The sequence below is a fragment of the Sinohyriopsis cumingii genome, chromosome 18 (assembly GCF_028554795.1).
Source record: "Sinohyriopsis cumingii isolate HCF-2022 chromosome 18, ASM2855479v2, whole genome shotgun sequence".
NCBI lineage: Eukaryota > Metazoa > Mollusca > Bivalvia > Unionida > Unionidae > Sinohyriopsis > Sinohyriopsis cumingii.
The window spans coordinates 71,420,249-71,443,286 of record NC_142978.1 but is presented as its reverse complement, the minus strand read 5'-3'; the positions used below and the strand labels follow the sequence as shown (position 1 = coordinate 71,443,286).

The 23,038-nt window shown below is 35.0% G+C and overlaps 1 protein-coding gene across 1 annotated transcript in view; it reads left to right on the top strand.

Annotated features, from left to right (window-relative positions):
• Positions 1-23,038, top strand: part of LOC149776941 (E3 ubiquitin-protein ligase DTX4-like) — a 75,189-nt gene that overhangs the window by 9,439 nt on the left and 42,712 nt on the right. Inside the window, exon 2 of the mRNA XM_089941660.1 lies at positions 12,855-14,118. Within this exon, the coding sequence (XP_089797786.1) occupies positions 12,855-14,118 (1,264 nt within the window). The remainder of the gene's footprint in view (positions 1-12,854; positions 14,119-23,038) is intronic.

Here is a 23,038-nt window from a genome sequence, read left to right as displayed (position 1 = left end):
GAGCTACACTGACCCATTAGGTGCACCCATTAGGCATGGTCTGTCTGTTGACTTTGGTGTGAGGTGGGGACCAGGGTTTCACTAATTAAAACACTAAGTCATATTGTAATCTACTGTTTATATCCAATATACACACTAATTCTGTCCACCTTTCAAAGTTCCACACTAATGTTATCTACATTGTTTCTCACTATATTTGTCCACGCAGAATATCTATCACTCCATTATGTTTATTAGGTATCCTTTCTCCTAACTCCCCATCTTGTATATTTGTCTGATTCTTATTTCCAGCTTCATTTTATCTCTGCGTCTAATTTTCTTCCTCTGCCCTGTTTCTGCTTTTCTTTCTGCTTTGTGCCCTTCTGCCTTCTGCTTTCTACCTCGCCCTATATCTTGTATCTATCTATATACACATATAGAAATCCCACACCCTTTCCCCACATACAGAATATGATTGGCTAACCATTACTAGATGAATGACAGTCCCTTCCCCCCAGATCATACCATCACTAAATGGTGCTGAAACAGCAGGAATATGACCTAGTTATTCTGATATGTCATGATGCTGACCTGTTTACCCAGATTTGTCAAAACCTTCCTGAAACCCCAAAACTTGACTGCTATTATGTTCTCACACCCAAATTACAGTAGTTTCTATGATGCTGACCTAGTTAGCCAGATTTATCATTGCTTCCCTCACACCTATTTCTGAAATTCCCATATTCACACACCCAACATATTACTAATTAGAAACCTGATATTGGTACTCTTATATATTTTACTTTTTCCCCACAGAAAAATCCCTTTGGTTACGTACATACTAAGTATTTAAGACTGGTACATAGCAACTGCTAAAAAGAAAAGAAAAAAACTTTAATTAGGTCAGTAGTATGCGGTTGCATATCTCTTCATTTTCAAGCTAAGACATACAAGAGAGTGTTGCAACACTGTAAATATGTATTTATTTCTTCACATACAGTTAGTGCACATTTGGTTATGAAGTTGGGATCTTACCAGGATAAGAGTCAAGGGCAGATTACCTATTCCAAGATAATAACCCAGAGCCATGTTTACACATGTGCGTATATCTCCACATGCCCATTAAATGTAAACACAGTTTTGGGTTGAGTATATTGACAGTTGATTTGTTATGGCAAATCCAGTATTACAGGGACATGACAAATTATAGCCTGTATTGAATAAATGTTTGATTCTGTCTCTTCCCATCCTTCAATCTATATATTATTATAATGTATGGATCTCAACAGTTTCCAAGTTATGACCCAAGGTCTGTACTGGATATGTCTGATTTTGTCTTCGTTTAACTTAAATATGGCAATACGGTGGAGATCACAGCAGTTTTTGACTTTGTCTTGGGGCAACATTCCCCCTAACAAGGGAAAAGATCTGAGGATGGAATCAAACACCCTGTACACATCTTATAGATGTAGGCCATGACAATGCCCTCATGCCAAGTTTCACCCTGTACACATGACATGTATGTGTATGTGTATATATATATGTCTTTTAAATCCCAACCATAACTGTCATTTCTTCCATGGACAGTCATTCAAGCCTGACTCAGTGACCTGCCCAAGAGGCTCAAATGTTACAGCTAATGAATGTCAAAATGTTGAAACCTTGGGATATGTATTTTGTATTTTGTAAACATAGATTTCTAGCTTTAAGCTAAGCCTAGCTGCCTCAGGGATTGCTAATAAAGGCCATCCATCAGTGAATTTTATCATGGTTACAAAATTAACTGAAATAAACAAGCAGCTCGGCCATGTTACCTTTAGTTTATTGTTCTCTACTCTTGGTTTCCTAAATCAAGTCAACAGATTTTAATATACACGTACAGTATTAGAGAAAACTTGTTTTGCCCTTCAATTTTCACCTGAACATGATGCAACAAGAATTTCATTTACAAAACTGTGAGTCATACTGGCATTTGTCATGCAGTGTCTCATCCCATCAATTAATACTGAGCTAATTACATTATCATCCATCTTAAAACCACAAACACACAGTACTGCAGATAGCTCTTGAAAACATAGTTGATAAAGACTGCTGCCCTTCCAAATGCATCACCACTGTGGTGGCATTTTTCTTATATTCCATGATAATTGGTATTAAGCAATTGTAAACTCAATAAAATGTTATAATACCATAGACCAATCTGCTTTCTTGGCCAGTTACTATTTACAAATATGTATGTCTTTTTGTCTTTGGAATTACATTCATTTTTATATTCCCATTGTAATCTAACTCCATCTAGGTATTTTCATTGATCACATATGTGCAAGTGAATGATCATATTTGTTGGACAGTTAATAAAATATATGCTTAATACATGATTATCATTCTAAACAAAAGCTATGTACCTGTTGATCAATGTTTTAGGAAACCTTTTTCAATCACTGGAATTTTTTGCATTAAATTTAGTCCTACATTTTGCTTACCACAATCATTAATAATAAACCTATTTCCATTGAGAGACCACTCTGACTTCTTCTTCAAAAAAAATATGAAAATGTAAGCCCCTTTGGCCTGTCAAAGGAGAATTAATGTAATCACAATCATAGAAGCAAAACCTTACACAATCTTTCCAACATTTATTTCCACACTTTAGTAAAATCTCACAGAATATTTTAGTAGACCTTACCTACTAGCCAGAAAATAATCACATTTTTATATTCATGTCTGCATTCACAACATTCAAGCAAGCATATGAACTTAACAATTATGATAATGATTCCAAAGTTCTGTAAGATGTTGGAAATGTACTGTGCATATAGTTTTCTCTACTCACAAGTGAATTTATTTGGAATGGCAAGCCAGTAGAAAATATTTATTTGTAAAATATTGATATTTATTGTTTAAAACATCAATGGTAATTTTGTTGTAGACTAAATGTGCATGATATTAAAATCAATTGATTAAAAATGTTCGAATTAGAAAATATAAAGTTATATGCAGTACTTACAATTTTTCTATTTTTCTTTATCCAGAACTTATTTGTAAACCTTTAAGAGTGAGTACAATGTCATGGCAACAGTTACATCAAAATCAGGAACTTATCGTCTTTTTATCCTGCTGGCAGGCAACTCGTAAACTGAACTTTGGTTTGTTGTCTGCTAGGAAACATCAAATTATTTCCCTTTCTTTCATTCTGCATTAGGAAGAAGGTGATTGCATTAACAAACAGTCAATACTGTTGCTAAATTTAGGGATGATGAGTCATACCCAGCAACATAAAATTGCCATGGTATTGATTATACAAATTGTGCATCTGAAAACATTTGAATAAATTGAAAGAGTTTTGTCGGAGAGCTGTTAAAGCTTAATGTTCTTGTGTAAACTTCAGAAATAATTTGTAAATACATGGGGATGAGTCAGGTTGATTGACAAACAAATGATGAAATTGTACATTTTCAAGACAATTTTTGTTTCACTACTATAATTTTCCTGGAAAATTAAATTAAGGATATGTTTATTTTGTTACTTTAACAATTAAAAACCAGGAGTCTGATATTGGTTTTTTAAAATGGTTTTATTTATGACCTGTTTTGGAAGTTTTTACTTGCAGAATTTTATATTTTACATACATAGATTTATAGTGGTGCAGTCTGATTGCATGGTTACCATATTTGCTTCTGTTCATCATGCACCCCAGCTGCAAAAAAGATCATAGATCCTGGGCAGCTGCCAGCACATAATATGACATTTAATATTATGGTCTGACCTGTTTAGAGTTGGATTTGTGTTGTACAAGGGATAAATAACTACAGCAATACCTCACTATAAGGCCCTTCATTATAACAGTTCCCATCTATAAAGCAAATATGGTTATGGATTGATTCCACATCATTAAGGGTATTAAAAATTATATGTATCATGTACTAAATGATAAGATGGTCTCATTATCAGGTGGTCACTGCTTTTTAGTTTCCATGGACAACATTATAATGAGGGAGTCCTGTATTGGATATCAATATGAATCTAGCATGTCATAGTCCATAGTTCACATGGACAGTGTCATAGTGAAGGATTACTTGTGTGTAATTATGAAGGGAGCTGTTTTATGACTGTTATGGACAGTCATCAAAACCGGATCCAAAGTGGTAATAAGCTTAGCCAGTCTGATGCAAGATAACCTCATTAATATGTGTGGATTGCACTCATTATTGAAATCGGCCAAAATTTTGATGATATAAGAAATTATTTTTAAGTTTGATCAGAACTGGGTCACAAATATGGCTTCCATAGGGGTACAAAGCTCAGCCAACCAGAAACAGAATTACATCATTAATATGTGTGGATCTTGCTCATTATCTGACTCCTCTGAGATTTTGATGATATATTCCCACGTATTTCAAGTTTGATTGAAATTATATTTGAAGTATGAATTCCACAGTGGTAACAAGGATTGTTAAGGAGATATAATGCAAAATACACAACCGACACATTGCTTTACCATAAACTCACTTGTACTGTGGCCAGGTGGTTAGTCAAAAGTCTTTCTTAGATGCTTTCTGGGGTCCAGTTTTACAATTGCATCTTATAAACAAAGAGTTTCATGATTATACATGTTAGTAGGAGTTCTTTCCTCAGATTGTTTCACAAAATATTTCAGAGGTTAGAACCATTCTAAGATCTTTTCTAATTTAACAAAAAGGTAGAAAAGTGTCTTTAGATATAATTGCAGCTTATACATGGTTTTTGCAGTACACCTTCACTATAAAGAGTGTTACTATTACATATTTCTTGATATACCAAACACCCACATTGGACTCCAGAGGGCACTTTATTTAATGTAAAAAAAATATATTGTAATTACCCGACCCAAAATATTTGTTATAGTGAACTGTACAATAGTTTGATAATATAAAGAAAGTGATAATATAAATAATGATGTTGGAGATGATGATAATTATGATGACTTGCCCCCATCATTGGAGATATACTTGGTGACCATGATATGCAGCATTTCACTGCATGTAGGCTTGTGAAAAAAAGGGAAATGACAATGCCATATTTCCTTGCCACTCTGTGCTACCTGACAAGTGTCCCACACAATGTTGCCATAATTCTAACCAAGTATCATCATTAAAAGGAATGCATACATGAATCTCTTTTTTATTTTTATTTTTATTTTCTTATCTCTTCTAACAATTTTATTAATGCAATAGAAATTGACTGCATTTTTGAAAAAAAAAATTTAAAATTTGAGCATATAAAATTAATTATTTTTGTAATTCTTTGAGATTTTATAAATTGCCCTACCTAAATAATTTTGGTGGTCAATTTTTATTTTAATATACCAAAAATGCTACAAGGATATCATCAAAATTCTTTAAATATCAAGACTTAAAGAAACTGGAAATATATATTTTGATCTGCCCATGGTAAAGAAAGAAAGAACAAAAGAACGAAATAAGCCAGAGTTAAAAGCATTGGGTATATCACAAAAGGTTTGCCAGTATGGCTCAAAACAGGAACTTGTGGAACCAAATTAGAAGGAATGGTAATCAGGAAACATAACTCCTAAATGATACAGTGGATTGATAGAACCCCAATGCATTCAAGTTAAATTTGGGTGCAGTCTAACATAGTAAAAGTATGTAACAGAAACCAAAGTTATAGATGAAAGGAAGGCTGGGTCTATTATTCACCTAAATGATAACGTGGAATGATGGATATGAAACTCATCCAAGGTATCATCAGTATAAAATTGCATATAAAATTTGGTTGAAATCATATAATTCTTGATAAGGCCAAAACAATTTATGTGTATTTTGTATTGTACTGGTTTTAAAATTAGGGTAGGCAGGTCTTTTTTTTGTTGTGTTTTTTGTTGTTTTTTTAAACGTATATTTAATATGATTCTTGTTTTAACCATGGTGAAAAAAATGCTAAGGTTAGCAGTGAGAAAGTTTTGCTGCAAAAACCAAAGTCAGGAGGATGGGCTGTCATGGGCTATAATTCTTCTAAATTGTTTGGAATACTGGAAAAGGAACTGATTCAAGGTCTCATAAAACTGCTTGGTTAAAATCCAGTGATCTTTGGTAAAGTAATATTGAAAAAACAGTATTGAGAACAGACAGTCATGGGCAAAAGCTGTTGTAAATTATGCCTTGGAATGCAAGAAATCAAATTAATTCATATTCTCCATCTTAACTCACCACAAATTATTATGGACTTACTAGTATGTTGTGAAGAAAAAAGCATAAAAATGTAAAAGTCATCTATGAGGTAATAAACAGACAAGATGTTTCATGGCTTTTGCTTATAATAAATAAATATATATATATATATATATATGTATTTGCATGTACATATACATGTGTGTATTTGTGTGTGAGAAAGGAGATAATATTTTTTAAAATATTCATGCAGTTGAATATGACCATGTGATTTTTTTTTACACAATTCATTATAAATTATTAAACGACCTTTCCAGTCAACTACCCAAATCAATATGATTACCTTTAAGGCAGATTGACCTTTAATAGGGCATTCCTAATATATCTTCAAGAAACAACTATTAATATATGTGAAGAAATTCACAAGATTTTTCTTATATTAGAACAGGCTTATGAATGATGTTCAGGAACTTGAATGATGAGAAATCTGGCTTTTCAGCAGAAAAGACCACTTAAAATATGCTTTAAATAAATTTAGCTACATTTTTATAAGGTACCATATGTAACCACTTATAAGAGGAGTCCAACTGCAAACTGCACAGACCCCAATCTGCTTGTGCATTATGTGTTGACAGATCTGGGTCTGTGTAGTTTGTTGGGAGTAATCAGTAGAACAGGCAACATATGCTGTGGCAGATTATGATCTGTATTGTTTGTAGTTTGACTCAACTTGTGAGTTTTATGGTGGCTTTTGAAGAGAATACACTATACAGTAATTGCTAAGCAGCTGGTACCAAATGTTCTCCCTGACAGCTTGATTCAAATTCATGTCCATTACAGTACACCTTGTAATTCTGTCCATGGAAATTTCTCCCACATTGCTCTAGAGTCTGTGGCAGCTATAGAGTATGACAGCTCCCTTCATTTTCATATACAATTATTCATTATTATGCTAACCATGGGAGCTATTTAAGATGACAGCATGGCCCATATACATGCATAGCAAGTACTCCCTCATTATAACACTGTACATGGGTGTATATAGCATTACAACATGCTGCAAATATAATTAAGTTATGTAAAAGTAATCATTATTATAATGCCCGTGGGAACTATATAATATTACAGCTTATTTATATTCTTTTTCAATAAATACTTCCTCATTAATACGTAGTTTATGAAAACATGCCTCATATTCATATATACTATACAAGTATTCATTACTACACTGTCCATATAATATAAAGAGTATGACGGCTTCTTTCATATATGCAAGTGCATATACTTATTATTACAATGTTTAAAAACATGGTGTATGATAGCTCCTTCATATTCCTGTACAAGTTTTCAATATTTCACTGTCCATGGGAGCTATAGCTTTTGACACCTTCCTTCATCTTCATATCCAACTACTCAGTATTGCACGGCACAGGGTTGCTCGAGGGTTTGAAACCTTGTGTTATGTTCATATGCAAGTACTCCCACATCACAACACTGTCCATGGAAGCTATGAAGTATTACAACTTGCTGATGTCCAATACATTACTCCCTCATTATAATGCTGTCCATGAAAGCTACACTCTCATTGCTACACAATCCATGAGATACTATAGACTGACAGCTTCTGTCATAGTTATCTACATCTATTCCCTCATTATTATACTGTCCACGAGAGCTATACAAAAATATATGTTGCTCCATTCATATTCATATACAAGTACTTCCTCATTATAACCCTGTCCATAGGAGCCATAGAGTATGACAGTTTGCTTTATATTCATGACAAGTTCTTTCATTATTGCATTATCCATGGGAACTATAGAATATGACTGCTCCCTTCATATTCTTGTAAAACTAGTATTCCCTCATTATAATACTAGCTATGGGAGCCATATAGCTTAACAGTTTGCTTTATATTCATTTCAATTATACCCTCATTATTACACTATCCATGGGAACTATAGAGTTTGACAGCTCCCTTCATATTCATGTACAACTAGCATTCCCTTGTTATATCACTGTCCATGGGAGACATATAGTATGACAGTTTATATGTCTGAGAAGATTATGAGCAAATTTGTTAAATAGTCTTATATTAGCTGGATGAGTTTGATTATGAGCAGAAAAAGTGCATATTAATGAGGTACTCTTATATCTGATTGGCTGAGCTTGTTACCACTCTGGTGATTGAATTCCAAGTGGATTTTGATCTGCCTTAGGTTTATATTATCATTGTCATGGACTGGTTCTATAATAATTTGAAATCTGTGAATAGTAATGAGATACTTTGCAAGTGATTGGCTGAGATTGTTATCTCTCTAGATCTTGAGTCTATTTGGCTAATGTGATTATATCAAGATATAGATGACTACAGTTATGAGCAAGAGATTGTGAATATCAATTGTGCCATTTTTTATACTAGCAAATGCCTTAATGTCTTTTAGAAAGAATTTTTAATCTGAATGTAGCAGATTAGTTAAAATCTACATGATGTCAAGTTTGGGAGTTAGTTTACTTATTTTTCTTATGATACCACAGTACATAAGTGTGCTTAGTGAAATGGTCAATTGTTATGTAAGACACTTGAGACAGAGTGACATAAGGGCCCACTTGGGACTTGTGTTTTAAAGAATGCAATATAGATTTTATATGTATGTCACTGATTTGTAAGAATTTAATTTAAATTACAGAATATGTTGGTGTATGTGTGATTAAGAGTGCACCAAAGTCATGTGAACTTGATGCAGTTCCAACATCACTGCTGCTTAAGTGCTTAGATTCAGTATTGCCTTCACTAACTGATGTTATTAATACCTCTCTCTCATCCGGGGGAATTCCTATCATTTTTCAAAACTGCCATTGTAAAGCCTCTGCTGAAGAAACCAACACTAGACCATAACGATTTAAAGAACTACCGCCCAGTTTCTAATCTCCCATTCATATAAAAAATCTTAGAAAAGGTTGTTCAATCCCAGTTTGTATCTCATCTAAATTCAAAGTCTTTTTAGCAATGTACAATCTGCATATCGCCCTTGCCACAGTACTGAAACTACTCTTCTGAAAGTAGTTAATGACATTATCTCTGCGTTGGATAGTGGAAAGATTACAGTCCTCACCCTCCTTGATTTGTCTTCAGCATTTGACACAATAGACCATGATATATTACTTCACTGTCTCCAGCATGTATTTGGCATTCCTGATACAGCCTTACTGTGCTTCAAGCCCTACTTGGTCAACAGGACACAAATTGTGTCTGCAAAATGGAATACACTCCAGCCCAGTTGATCTATGTCATGGTGTTCCACTGGGGTCTGTTCTTGGACCTGTTCTCTTCATTCTGTACACTCAGTCACTCTCAAGTGTCATAGATCATCATCCAATGTCTCACTAATTGTACGATGATGACACCCAAATATACAAATCTAGCGACCCAGCTGAAGTTGATGCTACCATCCAAGGTGTAGAGAGGTGCATTTCTGATGTGAAATCATGGATGACATGTACGAAGCTGCAGATGAATGATGATAACACTGAGGCCATTCTGATCACATCACAAAGACTTTCTCATTCACATCCTTTACCTCAAACAATAAATATCAGCAACACCAACATTAAATTCACACAATCAGTACGAAACCTAGGTGTTACTCTGGACAGTACTCTCACATTGCACCAACATGTCATGAACATATGCAAGGCTGCATATCTTGAGTTGAGGCGCATCAGCTCAATTCGCAAATATCTTTCAGTTGATGCCACTAAAACACTTGAGTGTTCATTAGTACTTTCAAGACTGGACTATAATTGTGACTCAATTCTGTCTGGTTCATCTCAATATCTGCTCCAGAAACTTCAAAAAGTTCAAAATGCAGCTGCTCTGATCATACTTAGAGTACCACGATCAGAGCTGCTCTGTACCCTACACTGGCTAGCCATTCAATCCAGAATCAAACACAAAATTTGTTCTCTGTTCTACGTTTCACTGTCGGACTCTAGTCCAACATACCTCTCTGACCTCACCCATGTGTACACACCAGCAAGATACTTAGGCTCCTCTTCTGACAATCGTATACTCATTATTCCCACTATGAAAACAGTCATATGGACAGCATTCTTTTGCATACCAGGGCCCAGCAACGTGAAATGAATTGCCCACAGAACTTAGACACAGTGATCACATTCAAGAGGGCTCTCAAAACTCACTTATTTCGACTGCAAGAACAAACTTAAAGACCTAATAATGTTTCCTACCTTTAATATTCTCAGCATGTTTTTTAATGTTTTCCAATTTCATGGTGTTTGTTTTTGTAATCACATCATTATATGTTTTTTATCTTTTAGATGTTGTCTAATGTTGTAAAGTGCTTAGAGCTTCTAAAAATTAGGCGCTATACAAAGTCCTCATTATTATTATTATTATTATTATTACAACATTCACTTTAAAAGTCTTTATCTACCAGTGCGTGTTTTTTTATATAAAAAAGCAACAGTAGGGGTTTCCTTATCAGATGGTAGCTGAGTGATTTACCCAGCTTCTTTTAATTCATACCTGGCTACTTTAAAAAAATGTATTCCCACTGGGGGAGGTCCCCCAAACCCCCTGCTTACTTTTGCAGCTCACCCTCCAACATTAAATCTAATGGAAGACCCTCAAGAGGTGCACATAACATCTTAATAAATCTATGCTTTACGCATTTGTGTATGTCCTTTCTGTCTAGACTGTAATTCTCATTTAAATACAGCTTTTAGTACTGGTCATTATATTCTGAGATTGTCACACCTGAATGGGTTACAAAGACCAACTTTCCAAAACTTGCACCCATGCTCTAAACTCTAATTATTCTGAAGCCTTTGCATCTTTTGTGGGTTAAGTCCTATTTTTCTTGCATCATGGGATCAACATGTGTAATACACCAAATGGGTCAGTGTGACAGACTTTCCTGGATTTTATTCAAGGTTGCTTAAAAATTACAACAGGTACCATTTCCAAAACTTTCATACACAACAGTTGTATTCTTTCTCATAAGGACCATTCTAATTCATACAGTAGAAGAGGTGATTTCTAGTTAGTCCTGCTCAGCGACTACTAATGTGCTAGATTAGGTTGCTTATCGATGACTGGAATTTGTTTATTATTGTCTCCACGACCAGTATGAAGAATAAGGAGAGTTTATGCAGTCGCTTGCATCAGCACCTGAGTTTGCCATTTTTAGCACATCTGTTTTGGCATTTTGCATTCTTCACTAATTCTGGTTCAGTTTTGTATTTAAGTTTGATTTATTAGCTTGAAGCACTGTAATCATCTCAGAGGAATTAAACTTAATGACTAATGATGGGATGCATTTCCGTAGGATTGACCCCGTTAACCAGAATTAGGTCATTATGACCTAAATTACACAATTTGACTGATGTGAAATTTACTTCTATATTTAAGTTAGTTATCTTAAACACTGCTCATATAGGATTAAGAAACTTGGTGAGGACATCATCTCCTGGTGAACTATACTTTTAAAGAATAGGAAGAGGTTACTGTGAAATTATATTTAAATTGACCCAACCGTGTGGACACTTAAGGGAAATTATGCTAGTATGTCATATGATGCTACAATACATATAGCATGTTTCTGGCTAATAAGTTTAACAGATTTGTTGTGCAAGATATTGTTATCACAAAAGTATTAGTTGTTGTATTTTTTTTTTTACCAGAAGAAAATGTATGACAACGTGGTGACTATTGTCCTTATAAATTCTTTAATTAGTCTGATATTGTTGTCCTTTTACAGCTATTGCTTTATAACATTTTAAAAACAGTCCACATTATTTGCTAGGTAATATAGTACTCCCACAATAAAATATTGTCATAATAATTCCGTGGAAGGCATAGAGTATATCACGTTTATAGTATGACCTCATTATAATGAAGTACATGATGCAGTATTCCCTCATAATAAAGTTCTTCATGGAGGACATAGCATATATCACCTTTGTAGTAAGACCACCTTATAATGATATACATGATGTGTACGGTTTCACTGCTATATAATGAAATGGGAGTCATGACCATATGACATACCCATGTTATAGCAGGTAATGTGTTATAATGAAGGGAGTGATGCATTTTTAAATTTATAGTATGCTTAACACAGTTATTCTAGCTTGCTATGGGCCAGTTCTTTCTATATATACCATATATACTGATTTATAGGTTGATTCCAATTGTAAACAATATAGACCCTGGTCTGCTGTTGCATAATATGCCAGCAGATCTGGGTTTGTGTTGTTTAATCTGCTGATTGTTCCTAACAAACTGTATGGACCCAGAACTGGCAGTGCATTATGTGATGGCAGGTCTGGATTTGTACAGTTTGCATTTGGATGTGACTGGTCAGCGAGTATAGATGGTACTATGATACTTTGTACCTGGGTTGTTGTCTGGTTTTTATTTAATTGTAATATCAGTCTGTACTTGAGGATGGCCATTGAAAAACAAGAAAAGAAATTCAGTTTTGATTATTTAATTTGTGACATGTTAACATTTGGTTTAAAGGAGAAAATATAAATTTCATTAATGGTATTAGTTAAGGGATATAACTGCAAATTAAGTTCCATCCAAACTCTTGTGCAATTACTGCTTGAGTAAGCAGATGGATAAGGTAATTTAGGAAATCTCTAAATTTAAATGAATAATATTTTTAAATTTTATTTCAGGAACATTCCGGCAAGTTCGAAGAAATGTGTATCCGCCCAATACACCAGTTGCAAAAGGAATTTTTTGGCAGTGGGAAGGTGACATACCAGGATTTTGGCAAGATTATGATGTGGAATTAGCAACATATATTGAAGAATGTTTGACAAAAGGTCTTAACTTTATTGACTTACAAAATACAGTCTTCCGCCTTCCATATAGAATTGACTTTGTTAAGATGCAGCAAATCAGAATTGAGACTGGGCGTTGCCGTAAAATCAGACGCATCCCGTATACAGGAGGGTCCTATCCAACAGATGTGGGGCCAGCAGCTGCCAGTGGAACTTCAAGCACTGGTGTGCCTGGTTCTTCCAAAGATTCCAATGGGAAGAAGAGGAAAGGAGTGAATAAAAATGCTGCACCAGGAAAAAAGAACAAATCTGCAACATTTAGTGGACTCCCAAGCAGCGGTAGTTCTTTGGCATCAGTTCAGAACTTAACATCTAACTTTGGAGGTTTACCATCATCCACTGCACTAAGTGTGGTTACAACAACTGCAGGGAGCAACAGCAACTTTGCTCAAACAAGTTCATCAAACCCATCAAATAATAACTTTGGAAACAGTCAGTATTACTCATTAGGATTCCAGCCTGGTAATAACCCTGTTACCAGTCACTTTTCACAGTCTGGTAATAACCCTGTTTCCAGTCACTTTTCACAATCTGGTAATAACCCTGTTTCCAGTCACTTTTCACAATCTGGTAATAACCCTGTTTCCAGTCACTTTTCACAGTCTGGTTTCCAAGCTAGTAATCAGTTTAGTCATTCAGGCCATAGCACTCCATCTGTTACAGGCAGAAATGGTATGTTTAGCAATAATTCAAGCCATAGTCAAGCAGCCACAAATTTGTCTGGACAGACTAGTAACCAGGCATTTATTGGCTATCCATCTGATAGTATGTCTTTTACACAGACCGCTCATAGCTTGCAGCCTAGCACACTTCCAGGTCCTCTGACTCGAAACAGATACAATCAGACACTGGCTACTGAACTGAGCAGTAATGGACAGTCATTTCAACCAACATGGAATCCTGGAGACAACCAATCCGTTGTACAAAGCAACATGGGTCCTGCATCATATGGATCATTCATACCAAGTTGCAACCCTTATGGTTCTTCACTAAGTGCAGTTTTCTTCCCAAATCCATCACATAGTATGCAACCTAACATTCATTCTCTTTCTGCAAGAATTGGCCATTCTGGAGGAGGCGGAGGAGTGGGGCACATGTGAGTATCATGAAACTGGTTTTGCTGTACACATTTCAAAAATTTGCCAAGGTAGACTACATGTACAGATTTTGTATTTTCCAGGTATTTAATCACTACAATGAACACACATCTGGATATTCATGACATACATATACACTTTATAGATATGAAGTACATATACATACTTATATTCCTCCTTAAGCTAGAGATGTATTGTTAAATGCATATTTTTTTCAGAATGTTTTCTTTTAGACCCAAATGTGGTCAAGAAAATAGTGTACAAAGCTGATCATTAAACTATGGTTAATATCCACACAAGAACATGAAAGCTTTTCCATGTTAAATACACCAGCACTTTACTTTTTAAAAATAAGGTTGGTATAAAAAATATGCATTTGCTTCAAAAACTGCAGACAAAATACTTATAGTGTGACTCTTGGTTATGGACATCCTTTTGGCCAGAGTGCCATCTTCAGTGGGAAAGAAACTGTGCTGTACCCACCATCTTAAGGTAAAACAATTGGTTTGGAAGACAGTTCATAAACTTCATCAGTGGGTACCCATCTACTTCCATTCTTGTTCAGATATGAATGCTGTATTCAAGAATTCATGCAAATTGTGTACCGGTATGTTTATTTTGTTTTCCAATTTCAGTTTCTAATATGCATGCCAATGCAAGTTAATTTTGCAAGGTACCATTGTAAATCCATGCTTTAAAAAAAAAAGCAAACCTAGAATTGTGTATGTAAAGCATGTTTGCCACCACTGCTTATATGCAGATCAAAAAGATGAAGTCTCAAAGAATTCAGAACTTTAGAAAAATGTGTAATGTTGATATTGAGTATCTAATTAGACATACAAAGCCACATGACAGATCCTGTTTGTCTACCTGCCTAGATGTAGTTTTTGTGCCTAATTATGCTGACATCAGGAAAGTCTGTGTTAAAAGAGTTTTTTTAAAAATGAAAAACTGCTAAAATGGTCTGAAAGACTAATCAGGTCATTTACATATAAAACTAAATATACCTACTATGATAAATTTCATTTGTCTACCTCTAACTCTGGATAAGAATTTTAGAAATTTGGTAATTTTACTGCCTAGTTTGTAACTATTTGAATTTTTAGCTACACTGGTCATAGACTAAAAGAGCTTATAGGATGGCCTGTTGTCTGTCATCGTCAACTACTTGGAGGATTGTTGTGAAACTTGACACACATTCATCCCAAGGTCTAGTTGGTCCCAAAATGAAACAGGTACTGCTCAGACATCAAGTATGTCTACCACAGCAGCCATCTTGAAAATCTTGTTATCACTCTTCCTAAACATTTGATTGTAACAAAATAGGGTTTTTACTAAAAGACTTCTTTAATGTCAAGTTAGTTAAATTAAAATGGTCCTGATCTAACATCCAGTATAGCTGCCATAGCAGCCATCTTGAAATTTATCTTGCAACAACTCCTTAATTAAAAGTCATATGGATATGGTGTTTTCACCTGAAGACTTCCTATGGTGTTTTGATGGTACTAAATGAAAACAATATCAATCTTACATCTTGGATTTTTTTTTTGTCCCTAATTCTCCTGAGCTGATGGTCATATTGACACATGGTTTTTATCAAAAGACTTAAGATATCTGATTGGTCCTGAGTGAAAATGGTGCCTCACAGACATTCATTATGGCTGCCATAATGAACATAATCTTTTCACTAATTCTCCTGAATTGATTCTCATAATATTATGGCATTTCATCAAAAGTCTCAAAGGCCAATGTCACTGTGATAGCAAGAAGAAAATCAGTTTCTGGAGAAAAAAAATTAATTATCTACAATGAGACCTATTAAACATTGAGGCTGTCTTATGATGTGTCATGGATGGTACTCCTGCATTTAAATGGGTTAAGAGGGTATTTCTGAAATGTCCAACCAGTTCACAAATTGAAAAATTAATGTAATGGTCTGAAAACAAAATCAAGTCACTACATATGCATACAAATATGCTAGCCAGTTTTCTTTGGTTTAATTGTGATTATTTTTTTTTCTTCTGTCCATTCTTGCTAACAAATTTCTTGAAACAGATAGACAGGACCAAATCAAGATGCCCCCATGCATAAATAATGATAAAAATTGGACCTTGTCATTCTCTTGATTCCTATTTGCATGTCAAAGTTCTATGTAGCATTTAGGAAATGGAAGTTAATAGCTATGTTTTTCAAAAATTAGTGTCCTGTTTATGAAAAACAGCAGTGTCATTGTTGAAAACTTGAGGTCCTTGTTGACGATATTTTTTTTTATTTCTATCTTTAGTTTTTAGGTTGTATTTAATCTTACTGATGAGATTTATGTACATTTTCGTTTGTATACACAGAGTATCAAGACTGGGCATATATTTTGCAGAACATGTAGCAACAATTTGTCATTAAATGTAGCAATTTTATATCACTCAGTGTAGCAACACATGTCATTCCGTGTAGCAACAGTATATCATTCCGTGTAGCAACAGTATATCATTCAGTGTTGCAACAGTATATCAGAATAGCAACAATATATCATTCGTTGTAGCAACAGTGTGTCATTCATTGTTGCAACAGTATATCAGAGTAGGAACAATATATCATTCGTTGTAGCAACAGTATATAATTCATAATGAATACTTTTCTTCAGCTTTTTAAATTGATCATTGCATGAGGAATCAAAAGTCAAAGTTCCTGCGTGTGATATACTTTCTAACTTTTGTTTGCATGTGTGTACTTTTGAGGAGAGAGACAGACAGACAGACAGAGAGACAGACAGACAGAGACAGAGAGAGAGAGAGAAAATTGTATTGGAGATGAACTTAGATCTCTCTACAAATCAAAGCTGTCTTTTGCAGCTACATTTGGTCAATGAGAAAAGTGACATCCGAAGACTTAACAGCTGAAGCTTCATCACTTCACAATGGGATATTTTTAATAAAAACTGGCTATTTAAGTGAAGTGATAGGTTAGGCAGGTTCAGCTTGAGTTACTGGTATGTAAAATTTAACTGTACAATTAACCAGTAAATTTGACAAGTTCAGTACCTATTCCTTATTAAACCACAACTGACCATGTAGTACGGTATGTACTTATACAATGCTTTACATTGAGGTCAGTCTGAATTCTTTCAAAGGAACAAGTAGAATTCTGTCGCAGGTTGTCATTATCTTAAACTGAGGTCACTCCAAGTCTCGAGGATAATTTAACAGCTTTACCTTATTATAATGCTGTAATGTGGTGCCACTATGAAACTTCGTGAGCCGAGTTGAATCATTGTACATGAACTGGTCTGTATAATGGATGTCAGTATGGGTTTAATCATTGTACAGTCCTACCCACTTATATTGACATCACTTATGTTGACAAGCTGCCTATTTCGACACAAAAGTAAAGTCCCTGTTCCTTGGTCTACTTTTACTACCAAAATTGTCATGCCTATTCTTGATGTCGAGATAAAAAATGTCGACAGAAGCCCTTGGTCCCAGCCTGAACAAATCCTTTGTTTTCTAATCATTTATGTCGACAAGCTGCCAGTTCCGACCCATACTTTGTTCAGCAATTAGTTGATCTTGCTGCCAGGCTTTAATTTTCCTGCCTAATCATTTATGTCAGTAAGCAGCTTAAGTTCCGACCTGTACTTTATTCAACAATTAGTTGATCTTGCCACTAGGCTTTAATGTCACGGTCGGATAAAAAAACAGGCTTTGGTTTGGTCCTATAAAGTTGGCCTCTCATGGCGACTTAAATAAAAGCAATGAAATCTGATCGATTCTTGCATTTTCTAAAGTGATCGGTGATTAAAGCAAGTTTATTGTGCCGTGGATACCAGTCACACTGGTCAATCAAGCAGTCTGTATTCCAGGTAGTCAGAGACCACCATTCAATTCCTTGGTCAGTCAAGCAATCAGCACCCACCAATCGGTCAGCAACACCCGATCACCTGCTACTCGATCAGTAACACTGTTCACTCAGCTGTACGTCTGCTATGGTTCAGCTTTACAGCTCTTTGGTCAGCTTCTGTGGTTAGCTCTGCAGCTGGTACCACATTGACTCTGATCAGCTCTATAGCTGCAACTCCAATCAACTGAAAATACATCTAACACCGTGTACTATGCATGACATGGGCATATACAATAAAACATAATGATGTTATATATGGTATTAGCTATACATATAACAGTATCGGCACAATAATTACAAAACAATAACCAGGTTCAGAAGTGAACCTATGTGTGCCCGCAAGAAATCCTACAGTACTAAACATTTCTTAAAAATGCAACTTTACATTGCTAATATAAATCTCTTGCTTAAAGTCACAAACAAGAATATAAAATATTTGCATTATACTATGTAAGCTGAAGCTACATAGAAAATATACAAAAATAAATGTGGTAATACAATAGTTATAACTTGTACACAAAAAATGAATACAAATTTGTTTGGAATCAGTATGCAGGTACACATTAAGTACTGGCATCAGTTTGCAGTTATATAGTAAAGACTTGTTTGGCATCAGTATGCAGTTACACAGCAAGGACTTGTTTGGCATCAGTTTGCAGTTACACAGTAATGATTTGTTTGGCATCAGTATGCAGTTACACAGTAATGACTTGTTTGGTATTAGTATATCTGATGAGGAAAATTACTTGTCAGTGGACATGGATAAAGAGTTGCATAAGATATAAAAAAGAAAGAAAAGAAGAGGTAAAAAGCATCTGTAAAGACTTGTATGGCATCATGCGTTCTTTTCTTATTACATGTATATTATGTACAGTGATTTCCTTATTATAATGCTGTTCAGAGGAACCTTAAAGGTGTACTAAATTATCAGTAAAGTCACCCAAAACTGAAGTACATGTAAGCAGAGCTGTGTTAAAATGGGCTACATGTTTGTATAGCATCGTAAACCCCATTATTACTGGGTATTTTTTTAATGTGTAATCAATAGTTAAGTAATAAACGTAAGTATGAATTGCATTTATGGAAATAACTAGATTCAGAAATTGGAAGCTCATAGAAATAAATACTACATGTATATGTGCACTCATAAGTCAAGTCCAAATGCAAACATGGACCATGATATGTTGTCACATAATCCACAGCTAAATCAGGGTTCATGATGCTTATTCTGCTGTGTACACATAACAAACTGCATGGACCCATATTTACTAGTGCATTATGTAATGGCAAATCTGTGTCTGTGCCATTTGCACTTGGACTCTTCTTACAAGTGAGTATATACGGTATGCTCTCATGATAATAATGTGATGAATTTAGAGGATGTAGACAAAAATTTGTACAATGTCATTGCCTATGGCTCCCTTGAACTGCTGTTAAAAACTAGTGTTGGGAATCAGTTTAAATTTAAAGATCAGTGATCCAATCAGAATTGACCAACCATGTATTCTGATTGGTTGGAGATATGTTCTGTATTTTTCTTGGAAAATGTCATTTTTGCATACTTGGAAAGGTTTCTTCATTGCCGTCTAATCATCGTACAATAATCCAGATATCTGGTACTTATCATCAATGACTAATGAGCATATATATCTGAAATTGTCTGTCAATAATCCAAATGAACATCATGTTTAGTTCAATGCAATGAAAATGTTGAAATGAAAGGTATAGGAATAAAATATTTCAGTGAAGAACACTTTAGTGAGTCATAATCAATTATTGATAACAATTAATTGAATGTTTGTCTAGGGTATCTTCACAAACCATGGACAATAATAATGCTTCTTTATCACCTGTGGATGCTTGTGCAAAGATTATCTAATTTTTCAAGACTATGCATTAACATAAATACACCATCAACAACACAGTGTAACAATTTCCTATACATCAATGATAGTGGGGGATCCAGGTCAGGCTGAGTGGCACATGCCTTTACAGATCACTGACTTCTCACCTCTGTCCACTTGGATTTCATGTCTTGGACTTGGCAAGCTACACATCACTGACTTCTCACCTCTGTCCACTTGGATTTCATGTCTCAGACTTGGCCATCATGGGTATGTGAGAAAGCTTGCCAATACCTTTCCATGGGTTGGTGGTTCTTCCATCACCAAATAAACTTGCTGCTTTGTATAGCCTGTTGTGTGCTAAGAAAAGATGTGTTTAAAATAAATTAAAGTGCCCATTTTATTGATCAAAAGTGACTGTGCTTGGAAGAGAAACTTTTCAATTGGCTCATTCATCCAGCAGAAAAGGTCCAGTTAGAATCATGAGTAAAATTTACACACACTTACAGTGATTGGTTAAGTAGTTGTATGCATATTCATGAGGAAATAGGAAATCTCTGCACAGACTGGAATAAATGATAAAACAACATAGCATATCATTGACATTTGTCCTGTGCTCTTTATAATGTATCTTATGATATTGTCGCACCACTAATAAAGACCCAGCAGAATGTCTTTAATTATATGAAGCCTGTTCAACATTATTTCTTATAAATTAAGGTCCGTTTCAGGTTCAGACTATCAATGTTGTACCGGTACTGTATTTCATTTTCAGAAGTAGAAACTATATGATTCATTATAGCTTTTCAAAGTTCTTCAATGGCTGTGTTTCAGAACCATTGGCTGCATCTGTAAGGGTAAAGCATGTTTCATTGCACCTTTGAGTAATGATGTAAAAGGACCTATACATAAGGAAGTCAGCAAATCTTTTTATGACATTCATATTAGAGAAAATAAAGTAATTTTGCTGAATGGAAGCATTTCCTGATATTTATGAGCACTTTCTTTGGCATGCCATCCTGCTATATCCTGATTCTCTAACATGCCATTATCCAAGAGAGTCATAAAATCTATAGATTTCCAAATAGAATAACTATATCTAAATCATAGATGTAAGTGCAGTGCTAGAAGTTATGAATAGTCCATTAGTCCAAAGCTAGTCAATATCCTGTTAGACCAGATGTTTTCATAATTACAATAATTTGATGGATAGTAAAGTTTCAGTTGTCACCAGCTATTTAAGCTATCAGGTAATTTTAAAAAACCTGAATGGTTAAATGGTGACCAGGTTCTTTCAAAGCTAATTGCGTAAAAGTCCATGTGATTTATTCACCTTCTCCTATTTACAAATGTGGCTTTATTGTTATCTCTTCAAGTTAGAATTTTTATTGGGCAGATTCAATGAACCCCTCATATATTTAATGTCGATATGTGTCCGACATTGTTTTGTGAGCAGGACTAGTGAAGATTCACTTAAGGACTAGTACATTTCTCAGTGTACTAGTTTTATGACTACAGTAAAACGAATGCTAAATTCTAGGCCTGAAATACGTTAATATTTTTGATCTTTTGCATATGATGTGGGACCACACAGTTCACTACCAGAGTTCATTTTACTGGGTATCCAATGTTTTGATATTTGTTTTGTTTTTTAAATTAAAGTGGGGATAATGATTTGACTATGCATTCTTTTTTTTATTTGCTAGTGCATTTGATTTATTTTGTATGAATATTCCTCTCCGAACTTCCTTGAATTTGTAAAAATATGTAATAGACTTCCTGCTTTATAAATAATTGCTTATAGATTATGCATAAGTATATAATTTGGACTCTCAGTTATGTATATTGTCATGTACAAGTCAAATCCATCTTCAATTTGCATAGATCCAGATATGCCATTGCATCGTGCACAGCCAGATTTGGGTCTGTGTCATCTTCACTAGCCAAGGTTCCAATATGATAATCCTATCTACACCTTGGCAGATCAAACAGATATATTGGTACTTTGTCCTAGCGACATTTATTGGATTTCATGAGTTGCCTCCCTTAGTATGTAATGCCAAATAACCAGCAGCATGGTGCATTGTACATCGGCCAAAACTGGTGGGGGCAATTAACCTAAAAAGGATATTTTAGAAGTTTAACATCAAAAGTGTGACTCACAGTGAACCAGAGGGAAGCCATTACAGGCATATTTGAGTGAAAGGTATTTGTGCAAATATGGACCGGCACTGGAAAATTTATTATTTATCAGTCCATTTAAGTTGTGTGCTCCCATTGTCTCAATCATGTAGGAACAGTGTTCAGATTTGAACAACTTAATTTGGATTGGATGCGGTGGCTTGCCATTGCATCCAGTTAAATTCACAGACCTGAAGCAAAGAAATATCTGCTCGATACGCCAAGGTGTAGATAGGGTTGTCACATCAGAACCTTGGTTCATGAAGATGAGTCTGTATAATTTGTTAGGAGCACATGTATTCATTAGAACAGGCAGCATCTAAGACTCTGATCTGCATTACGCAACAGCAGATCAGGGCATATGTTGCTAACAGTTTGACCCAACTTATGCACCATTGTATATGGTAATAGAACCCTATGAAATTAGACCCTTTCCATGTAATGGTCTGTTGTTGTTGTTGTAGGGTTTAATGCCATTTTTCAGCACACGATAGGCTATACACTGCGGCCAGTATTAATGGTGGAGGAAGAACCCGGGAAAACCCCGGAAAGAACCATCGACCCACAAGAAGCTACTGGCAAGCTTTCTCACATACCCATATTGGATCCAAGACTCGAACCCACGCAGACAGAGGTGAGGTGGCAGTGATCCGTAACGGAGAGTGCTTTAGACCACTCGGCCACTCGGGGCCCCTGTAATGGTCTGTCATGGTGATCACTGGATTTGATTGCAGAACTATTTATGGTTGTGAATCATGTACCTAGGATCAGACAAGAGCTGAAATTCATTGAAGGTTAGGGTCGTTTCATGACTTTTCTCCCAGAATGGGGGTTGGTACGTAATTTTTTTTAAAAATTGTCCCTTTTTTTTTCCAAGGTAGAAAAGTTTGCTTGGATGAAAAATGGGATAGTACAAGAGAATGGCTTTTGTGAGAGATTAAATTATTTTATATTTTTACTTGATAATAATTATTGTAAAGAAAAGAAATATTAAGAAATA